Source organism: Typopeltis vanoorti, chromosome 19 (assembly GCF_054136105.1).
Source record: "Typopeltis vanoorti isolate ZY-2024b chromosome 19, IOZ_Tvanoo_1.0, whole genome shotgun sequence".
Taxonomy (NCBI): Eukaryota; Metazoa; Arthropoda; class Arachnida; order Uropygi; family Thelyphonidae; genus Typopeltis; species Typopeltis vanoorti.
Window position 1 is genome coordinate 28,358,498 of NC_143567.1, and position 11,512 is coordinate 28,370,009.

General features: G+C 35.3%; 1 protein-coding gene across 1 annotated transcript in view; it reads left to right on the forward strand.

Moving 5' to 3' along the window:
- LOC150095945 (X-linked retinitis pigmentosa GTPase regulator-like) overlaps positions 1 to 11,512 on the forward strand; it is a 166,165-nt gene that overhangs the window by 73,518 nt on the left and 81,135 nt on the right. The window contains exon 9 of the mRNA XM_090409247.1: positions 2,445 to 2,572. Within this exon, the coding sequence (XP_090265373.1) occupies positions 2,445 to 2,572 (128 nt within the window). The remainder of the gene's footprint in view (positions 1 to 2,444; positions 2,573 to 11,512) is intronic.

An 11,512-nucleotide genomic window follows, 5' to 3' on the forward strand; every position in this document is an offset into this window, starting at 1 on the left:
TGATCTAGTACAGAATCCTGATGTACTTCACTAGTCACCCTCATTCTCCTAGATTCTGCCAGCCTGGTTGGCTGAGTGATTAGCATATCCGCTCTCCAGCCAAGAGGCTGTGGGTTCAAATCCCACCAAGGGCATGGATGTTTGTGATTTCCATAGTAACCAGTTACCATATGTACTAGACATTTATATGATCTACACATGTAGAAGAAATAATATTATTATTATTATACGATTTTTTCATGGAGTCCGGAGATTCTTTGTGAGAGACTCAAACTAAATATTTTAGACACAAAATCTGTCTTATCTCTCCTTAAATTTATTTACTGTCAGGTAATTCTGGCAATCCATTCCACTCATTCACAACTCTCCACACAAAAAATCTAGTCCTCATGCCCTTATTAACCACCTTCTTACACAATTTCCTTGGATAACCCTAATTCTCTGTTTGTCATATACTGAAAAATTTCATTTGCATGAGTTTTATAAAACCCCTTTAATATAAATATATTTATATTTAATATTAATATACTTTAATATAAAACTACCCTTTACAAAGTCATGCTGCCCACTGCAAAGTATTTGCATCCATATCCTGTTGGATTTTACCTTTAACCAACTTTTCCATTACTTTAACAACCACTCCTGATATATTAATTGGTTTGTAGTTGCTGTCTTTCCTTACATCATTAATATTTGTCACTTTAATTCTTCTATTGCTGTAGTTTTCCAATTGCAGATTTTTTGTGGATATACTTATTGTAGACAAAAAAAAAAGTGTTAAAGTAAAATCTCAGTAACAAATAAATCAAGTCTTACAATTATTCAGCACTTGATATACATTAATATCCCACTTTGCTATGCTTTGCTTTATGACAGTCTGCTCATATGATATGCTTTTCAATTATGAGCAGTAACCATTCATATGATGCTGCATTTGCTCAGATATGTTGTTCCTGTAAATCATCCAATGTGCAGTTTGCATAATTAAACATACCAAACTCAACAGGCATACAGTCAGGAATACATATCCATACTTGAAGTAGAAAAAGCCATCAAAGACTTGAAATGTGGAAAGGCAGCAGGAGTAGAGGATATTCGACCAGAAATGCTGAAGTATGGTGGTATAAAAGTCTTACAGTGGCTGCACTGCATAGTTCAGAAGACCTGGACAGAAGGACGAATTCCAGATGATTGGAGTAGAGCTCTCATAGTACCCATATATAAAAATGGAAATAAAACTGAATGTGAGAATTACAGAGGTATTTCTCTACTGAGTGTTCCTGGTAAGATTTATGCAAGTATACTTGAGAAATGGGGTCAAAGCTGTATAACTGAGAGGAGACCTCCACATAGCCTTTAAAGGAATGCGGAGAACCGACCAGGGCTTCTGACCTAATGTCCAATCCTCAGCTTCTCGTGGTGCACCCTGTTGGGTATCTACTTTGATACTGAATGAACGAGGATGGGCTAATGACGATTTTTAATAACTAACAGTACCTCACATACTGTTAGTTATTAAAAACAATGATAAAGTTCTTAGTGAAGTGAAAAGTGCTATACTAATTAATACTACAGATATCTGTGAATGTGACAATTGTCTAATTGTACAAATTTTTAATGGTGATCAAACTGTTTGTGTGTTCCCTTAAGACAAGCTATTCAGAATAACTTTTTTATTTGCAAAAATTATTCAAAGTATTTTGCTTGATTATTTGATGTAAATATATTTATATATATATATATATATATATATATAAATAAATATATAACTTCTTAAAAGCATTATTAAATCATTATATGAAATACAAGTAAAAAAAACACGCGGGGGGGGTGCAGCAGTTTGTCATACAAAAGTGGTCTGGAATCTAATGAGTCATATTACTGGGATATGACTATATTTGCTGTTTATATAAAGGAGAAGACAAGACGAAACATTTCATCTTGTCTTCCTCTTTAATGAACAAAAAATCAGCAGTCTGTCACATCCAAGTAACTCTTGTCTTCACTTAAACATAATTAATGCTGTGATAATGCAGTTGTTCCTGATTTTCATAGAACTTAAAACTGATTGAAACATCCTTTTCTGGGAGGAAAATCCTGTGACTACCCTGTAAAACTGTCTAATTCGCCTTCATTTCAAAAAGCCCTCATAAAGATTCCTCACATCCAAAGAAGGATTCAAGTCCTTGTAATCAAAGGTATCTTTAAAACTGAAACTATATATCATTTATATTATATTGATTTGTAGTTGCTGAGTTACATGTAAAGATCAGTTATTTCTGTTACTTGTAACTAAAGTATTCATTGGATAACTGGGTATGTGTATATGTGGGGGAGGAAACTTACTGGAATATGCAAATATAAGTATCAAAAGCTTATTCATGTAAAATAGCTGCATGAAGATAAATGTTTTGTTTAATGAATAATTTGTTTATTCATTTCAGATAAAGGAACTCTGTATACTTGTGGAGATGGTCGGCATGGTAAACTGGGATTAATGGAGAATGATGTGGTCTCTAACTGTTTTATTCCGACATTGGTAATACGGTTTAACAAATTCCAAGTGCAACAGGTAGGGAAGAAGTAATTTTAGAAAGGAGATATAATTTTGCTTTATAATAGCATAAATAAAATGTTTTGCTTGATGGTATTTTATATTTTTTAATGTTTTCTCCTCAATCTTCATTTCATAGAAATGAAGATTGAGGAGAAAACATTAAAAAAGCCCAAATGTGTGTGCTAATTTGTAAACATATTTGGGCTTCCCCACTACCAAAATGAAATTTATGTTCTGTATCATATTCCTTTATTCTTTACCTACTTTATGAGTAGGTAAGGAATTAATATAGAGACTGACTGTGAGAATCCTATGATCTCCTAAGCCAACACCCATTAACTTAAATTACCATATGAAAATATGCTTTATTAATATTGATATGTTTTATTAGCATGCTCATTTAAGGATCTAAAACTAGGTAACTGGGAAGAGACCTCCACATTGCCTTTTAAGGAATGTGAAGACTGACTGGTCTTCTGACCTAATGTGGTGAAGTAGGTATATACCTACTGTCTGGATATTGAATGAATGAGAATGGGCTAGCAATCTTGGATTTAGCTAACTGAATTATGGCTTAAACCAAAAGATGATGATGGTATGGAGATGTCATGAGCCAGTAGCCAACATTTAACTTAAATTGCCATATGAAAATATTATCTATTAGCATCTATTTATGTTAGCATTGGCATAGTTTTTTTTCCACTGGTTAACACTTAATACCCTATTAACTGATAGAATACATTGGTGCGAGGTTTCTTCTTTATTCTTTTTGGATAGTCCAAATGGAATGCATAATTTTCAGTGCTTGATTCTAGGAACCAATTTCTCTACCTACTTTTCATGTTGCAGGTCTTTTAGTATTCCTGGATATTCCCTGCCTAATAGGCATTAAACCATCTGACTAGAGAAACTGGAAGTGAACACCAATGTAGGCGGGGCCAAAAATGTGGTATCCACCACACAGTTCTGAGGAATGGATTAAGCCTCGTCTATGATATTAGGTACTGGTAGTGGGTAGATTGGTTTTGCTTCTCAGCATAATAATACTAATTTCTTATAGTATTCCTGTCTTTTAGGTGAAATTTTCCATTTGTTTAGCTTAGCAAAAAAATTCTAATACTACATTTTCCACATTCCTCCTAGTTTCATCTCACCTTAAAACAATAACCAATGAAAGCCAAGAAAAATTTATTACATACAGAAAAAGGAACTTCTTAAAACCTTTTTATTCATTTGCAACTAAAATACACATATTTTTTATAACCAAATATACTTGATCTCTATTCCAATCTCAGTATTAGTTTCCATTTCCAGTTTGCCAAACCACACAGTTTTCTTGAAAGAAGGTCAGCTATCAGTTTCTTCAGTCACTACTCACATTACTTTTCCAGTTCCATTCTTTTCATCTCAAATTTGGATTGTTATTTCTATTTATCCTTCAGGAGCATGTCCAACTTAGAATAAAACTTATCTTTTTTTTTGATCTTTGGCTAAAAATCTCTTTGTTTCATTATATCAGATTCATTTGTCTTATAGTCAATTTTGTTTTGTTTTGTTTTCTTTGAATTAATTTTCTTCAATCAGACTTTCCTAATAGCAAAAGTAAAATTGTCATCCCTGGAGATTTTAATGTTCATATTTCAACTATATTGATTCAGGAGTAAAAGATTTGCTGGAGCATTTGATATCATCAGACAGACAGACACACACACACACACACATGTTCTAAAGAATACTTAAAATTTGTGTGTTGTGTCGTAAAATTTCTTCACATGAATCTTTAGAGTGCAGTGTATGTTTTTATAATTATATTTACAGTAAATAATATAAAGAGGTTATGTTATGATAAAAAGCATTGTATCATTGTTTTCTAATTGTATTTTAAACTTAAAATAGACAAATTAATTTTAATTCTGCCTCATTAATTCTCTCCAAATCACAGGAACACACACACACACAGAAAGAGAGAGAGAGAGAGAGAGAGATGTCCAGGTGTAAACAGCTGAATACAGATATCAAAAGGAATGATTAGTTTCTGGAGGCAACCAAAGAGATTTTTTTTTTTTTTTAAGTCTTCTTAATGGAGAAATAAAGTTACTGTAGGAGGAATGGAAGGAAAAGAAATATACTGCACACCTAGGTGTTCAGAGTGACTCAACATTTAAATTAACAAAGTTAAAATATTTTACTACAGACTTTTTGAACATGCTTCTGGGTATTATTTTTATTGATAAAGGAACACTCACATAAAATGTCTCGTATTCATAGTACAAGGAAATTTATTGTTCTGAGTATTGAAGAGGAAAGTAAGTCATATTGGATGAATGCATTCTAATTGGTTTTAAAATAAAGAGGTAATACATTTCCTTCTTATTTTCAGACTTGCTGGAGATCTAAACAGCAAGGTAGGAAATGAATCTCAGGCATATAGAAATGTTTTGGTAAAATTTGGAGAAAAAGAGCAAAGCTAATAATAATGGCAAGTACCTACTGGGTTTCTGTTCAGAATGCAAACTTATAAATTTTCTAGAGTGGTCATATGGAAGGAATCTATCACCAAGTTGTATATATAGACTGTGAATGATAACAGGCTATATATCCTTAGCTCTCACTATAGCAGACAACATTACAGTGGACTAACTCGCTATAACAACATACTCCTAGCAAAAAAACTAACCTTACTTAAATCCTTACAATATCATTGCTGTAGTAAAGGGAAATCACTGTAGCAAACTTTCTAGAACAACTATCTTTGGTCCCTATAAATTCAGTTGTAGTGAGAGCAGACTGCATATGTAGATAGCCAGGCACATAGCCATAGAGAATTCAACATTTTCTGATCATTTATGCATCAGAGAGAGAGAGAGAGAGTCACTTCTTCACTTGTTATTTTGGATTTAGATTTTTTTAATAGTATTATATTAATAATATAATAATATCACTCCCACACACAAAGCCACAAAGCCTATAGCAGATCAATGCAGTGTGTTGGCCAGGGTCAAAAGAAAAGTAACCTATTAGTATTCTTGTTGAAATGCTGGTGTTGTAGTCTGGAGAATGATTTTTGTGAGAGAAGAATGTTGTTCCACAGACCTTGAAGCACTGTAGATAGAATGAAAGATTAATAGGAGGAGGCAAATATGACCTCTCCATTGCTTCTGCCTTAGTACACTTCTGAGTCTGACTCCCACAGATGAGACCTCAATAAAGGTTGAAACTGGGGTAGTGGTCCTTCCCTTAATGCATAGCATTATACATGTCCACAAGGAGATGTGCTTTGCATTATGGGAGACACTGAAACAAGGAGCGATGAGAGCTTGGTCCACCTTTACTATGAGTTTTCTCAGTCCTGAAGATACTTCAGGCGCAAACTTTGTTTGCTTACACTTGGATAAAGGATTAAACTAAATTTATTATAGTCTAACCAAGTGGAAAATGAACTTCCAACATCTTTCTCTAAATCCAAAGTAATTTAATAATAAGGCAACTCGTATAAGTAAATATGACCTCTCCATTGCATCTGCCTTAGTATCACCACTTCTGGGTCTGGCTCCCACTGACGAGACCTCAATAAAGGTTGAAACCGGTCTGGGTATTGGCCCTTCCTTTAATACATGTCCGCAAGGAGATGTGCTTTGCATTATGGGAGATACTGAGACAAGGAGTAATGAGAGCTTGGTCCATCTTTACTACGAGTTGCCTCAGTCCTGAAGATACTTCAGGCACAAACTTTGTTTGCTTACACTTGGATAAAGGATTAAACTAAATTTATTATAATAGAAGTAGCAGGTGTAGTTAGTCAAAGTCAGTAATTCAACTGTAAAAAGATTTTGAGCAGAAGTTGCTTGTTTTATCTGTTTAGTAGAACTGGAAGCCATGGTAGATGCCATTTAGCTGAACAGTGCTCATGTAAGTATCTGTAGAGGCAGAAACTGTCTCTAAGACACTTTTCCTTAAGTGTTACATGGCATTCAACATTCATTTCATTAAAATTATGGATATTTGAGACATCCTTGAGAAGATTACTGACAACTCGGCTAAACCTCCTAGAAACAATGTAAAACTTATAGCCAAATTTCTTTGACTTAAAGATTAGCAATATTTAAATAGCCAATGGACAAATTTAAATCTCTCTTCATTGAATGGAAATAGCCAACTACAAGCCCACGATAACAAGAACAGTCAACTACTAACAAGAGAGGATAACAACAACCAACCAGAATTAAGTGATAACAGGAGCAACCAACTGTCTTCAATGAACAGTAATGTGATTAACTTTTCTAGACATGCCCTGAACAATGAAGCACTCTCACTACTTAATAAAGGCTTAAACTTTGCTGTGGATCCCAGATCTATAAACAAATTAGATTTTATATACCATATTGAAAGAAGCATAAGTCCTGCATTATCATGGTGATAATGCGGGACAAAGGAAATGGTTATGCCATGTAGTCATTTCCTTTATCTAACTCAAATGATACTTTACAATGATGAGTTGCGATGAAGAGCGAAAATCATGAATGGTATGCTAGCAGAGCTGTGTGAGGAAGTACAGTACAGTTTGTGGATGTATGGCATGTGTTTGAGAGAAGAATGAAATTATACAAGTGTGATGGGTTGCATTTAAATGGCTTTGGAGTGAGTGCACTGGAGAAAGTGTTGCTGGATGGAAGTAAAGTACAGTGTGTGATGCATGCAAGAGATGAAGTGAAAAATCAGGAGAGTGGTATTGAAGAGACAGAAGTGCTTGGTAGTAGTGTGAGAGATGAAGAGAGAGCAGGAATGCAAGAGAAACGGGGGGGGGGGCTGGGTGGACAGGGAGATATGACATTGCAATATGGGTGGGGAAGTTGAGACTGAGCAGATATATGTGGCAAGTGGTGATAAAGGTGATTGACAAGTGGCTGGGATAGGACTGGTTATAGACCTAAAAATGAATGACTGTGTTTGTTTATAATGTCAGAAGTATCAGAAATAAAGGATATGAAATGGTTTCACTGATTGAGTTTATTTGCACCAAAATCATTGGAATAAGTGAAACATGGTTGAATGAAGATGATATTCTAACGAGAATAGAAATGGAAGGATACAGTATTTTTCATGAGAATAGAAAGGACAAGAAGGGAGGAAGTGCTGCTGATGATAGCAGAGGAATTATGACCACATAAGGTTGACATGAAAGAGGGAAATAGTGGCAATGGTTATGAGGCAGTGTGGTGTAATGCAGAGATTGACAGGAAGATATATTTAGTTGGATGTTGGTATAGATGTATGGTGGTGGTGGTATAGATTGGAATGAAGAGATAGCATTTGAGAATAAGGAAAATTAATTTCTCAAGTTCGTGAGAGATAACTATCTCAGATACCATGCAAAGGAGGGCACATGAGGATTGAGAGTTTTAGATCTTTTCATCAGAGAATGTAATTGTGAGTGGGATTCACACTTTCCTCCAGTTGGTGAGAGTGATCATGAAGTGATCCCCTGGGTTGTGGCTAGTCATATGCAGACTTTTGTGAGGAAAGGATATATGTGGAATTATAAGGCTGGTGATTATTACAAGCTTAGGAGACAGCTTGGAGCTACTATAGTATTGATCAAAGAGTTGAGTGGTAAGGAAATAAATGCTGCTTGGGAACTGACAAAGAAATACATAAAGTCATAAATCTGTGAATCTGTTCCGAAGGCCAAAAAGCTAAATAAGTTAGGTGTAAAATGGATGAATGAGGAGCTCAAGCATGGAGCATGCTCCATGGAGGAGGAGGAGCATGGTAATAATCAGTTACATGAAGCATATAAAGAACAAGCCAGGAGAGTGACTCAGTAAGGAAAACAAAAGTTGAGTATGTGTAGAAATTGGCAAATCAGGCAAAGAAAAATCCTAGAGAGTTTTTTAGATATGTTGCAAGTAGAAGGAAGAATGATCATGGTAAGATGATGTTAATGGATGAAAATGGTAGAATAGTATCAATTTATAAGTGTGCTTCATCACTTCATCATAATAGATCAGTTTATAAGTGTGCTTCATCCTGATCAGGGTGGAATCATGAGGAACTTAAGTTGGAGAGGATGGCTTAATTGTGAGTGAGCAGGAGGTATTTGAGGAAATAATTAACCTTGATATTTAGTTTAATCCTTTATCCAAGTGTAAGCAAACAAAGTTTGTGCCTGAAGTATCTTCAGGACTGAGGCAACTCGTGGTAAAGGTGGACCAAGCTCTCATCACTACTTGTCTAGTATCTCCCATAATGCAAAGCACATCTCCTTGCAGATATGTATAATGCTATGCATTAATTAAGGGAAGGGCCACTACCCAGACTGGTTTCGACCTTTATTGAGGTCTCGTCTCTCTCTCTCTCTCTCTCTTTGTTTGCTTACACTTGGTTAAAGGATTAAACTAAATTTATTATAGTCTAACCAAGTGGGAAAAAACTTCCAATAACCTTGATGTTAATAAGGTGATAAGATTTGATGACATATCACTATGCATCTTAAGGGAACGTTCCAGGGAATTGGCAGTAGCATGCCTGTTTAATAAGTGTCTTATAACAGCACAAGTTCCTAGGGAGTGGATGGAGGGTAAAATTGTTCCACTGCATAAAGGTGGTGATAAGGCTGTAGCTTCAAAATTATAGGCCAATCTGTATATCTGGAGTTGTGGTGAAGGTACTGGAGAAATTGTTGATAAGAGCAGTGATATCTGTGGTTATCATTACTGATAACCACAGATATTCTCTGTGGTTATCAGTAATGCTGATAACCACAGAGATAGGTTACTAACTTACTTATGTACTATAACAAGGTGACATATACTTTGAACAGGGAGATGCATATAGAGTTGTGTACTTGAATTTTGCGAAAGCTTTTGATAGGCTGCCACACGACAAACTGTTAAATAAATTGAAACAGATGGGATTGGATAACAGACTTCTGAGTTGGATCAGTGACTGGCTGTGAGATAGGTATCAGAAAGTTGTATATGAGAGTGCAGTATCCCGAAAGAGGAAAGTTTCTAGTGATATACCACAGGGGTCAGTTTTGGGACCATTGTTGTTCAATTTGTATGTAATGATATTTGGATAGGTTTAACTAGTGATATGCAGCTGTTTGCAGATGATGCAAAATTGGGGAGAGCAGTGCAGAGTCAAGCAGATATTATGGCCTTACAGGAGGACTTGAATAGATTGCATGAATGGGCTGGTAAGTGGAACTGTCAGTTTAATGTTGCAAAGTGTAAGGTTTGGAGATTTGGTAAGCAATGATGAGATGCACAGTATACACTTGGCTGGAAAACTTTAAAGGAAGTAGAGGAGATGAGAGATCTGGGAGTGTGATGGACAAGGACCTTAAATTCAGGAGCCACATGGCACAAGTTGTGAAGAAGTCACCATCGGATAATGGCAATGATGCGGAGGACCCTGACATGCAAAAATAGAAAGGTTATGATGCCATTGTATAAGGTCTTGATAAGGCTTCATATGGATTATTGTGCACAGATTTGGTCGCCAGGTTCTCATGGTGATGAGAATATTGGAAAGGGTCCAGAAAAGATTCGCAAAGATGGTCAGTGGTCTTTGGAATGTGGAGTATGAGGACAGATTGAGAGAATGTAAGTTGCAAAGCCTCGTGAATAGGAGGAAGGTGGTGGGAATATGATTGAGACATATAAACTAGTCAGGGGTTGTTATCAGGTTGACATGGAAGAGATTTTTCATAGAATGGGAGAGGGGTTAGAACAAGAGGCCACCGCTGGCAACTCTATAAGGAAGGTCTGAGCAGAGGAGTGAGGAGAAGGTTCTTTGCATGGAGAGTGGTTGATGAGTGGAATGCATTGTCTGAGTGTGTTGTGAATGTGGACACATTGAATCAATTTAAGTCATGGTTGAATAAGCATTGTGTGCAATAGTGTGTACCTCCCACAGTGAGTCTCCGACTCCATGGAGGTCAGATGATAATAATAATAATATAAATTGAATAAATCATTAAGACATGGCCAAGCCATGCTTCCTTCATCATGAATTACATTCCTATCCACTCATTCCTGAATTCTGCCCATAACCAACTTTTTCAATATTGTTGGCTTAGTCTTTCATCCAATATTTGTATTTGATAGTTGTTGGTTGACCCCACATTCAAACATAAAGAGAATTTTTATTATACTGCGCCACTCTATGTTTGAAATCACACAATTATTGTGAAGGAATCAAGCATCAAATACCACAACAGCAACGTGAACTTACTACAGGCCTAAATTTTCTTACTTATACATAGGGTTTCCCGCAAGATTCGTATTTTAATGAGCGGTGCAATGAAACTGAAATTAGGCAAGCACAAGAATCAAGTTAAACAAGATATTTAATTCTCTCACAAAATTATTCTTACGTAAGAAACAAGAACGCTATTAAGATCAATACAATTAGAAAATAATTTATGCATTCTATAAGTATTTAGATTCTACTCAGCTGAGTGCATCATTTACTGCTAGAACTTAAATATAACGCTTTCACAATTCTCATCTGTTAGGATTTCAACTTAGTTTCACTTTAAACAACATCAATATTTAGCAAAACACTTAAAATTTAATTCCTTTTTTTTTATAGAATAATCATAAACTTTAATTTTATCAAACACTTAGCTGGCATCATCAATATCTATCAGAGGATAAAAATAGTTCTTAAAAGGCTCAGTCTTGAATTTACATATACATTGTGAAATAATACATTCAAACACGAACTAATTCTTCAATGAAGTTTCTCACATTAGTTTCACAAGGAAATGTTTTATAATATCACTCATTCAAGCTTGACTAGCTGATTCCTGCAACACGAAATTTGACCAAGTTCTCCGGACACAACTAACACTAACACACGTTAGTTATAGAATAGATATTCTTACCGGTATGATCATCATAGCTTGTACATTATGGAAAACTCTTACAACACTTCTAGGTACTCGAT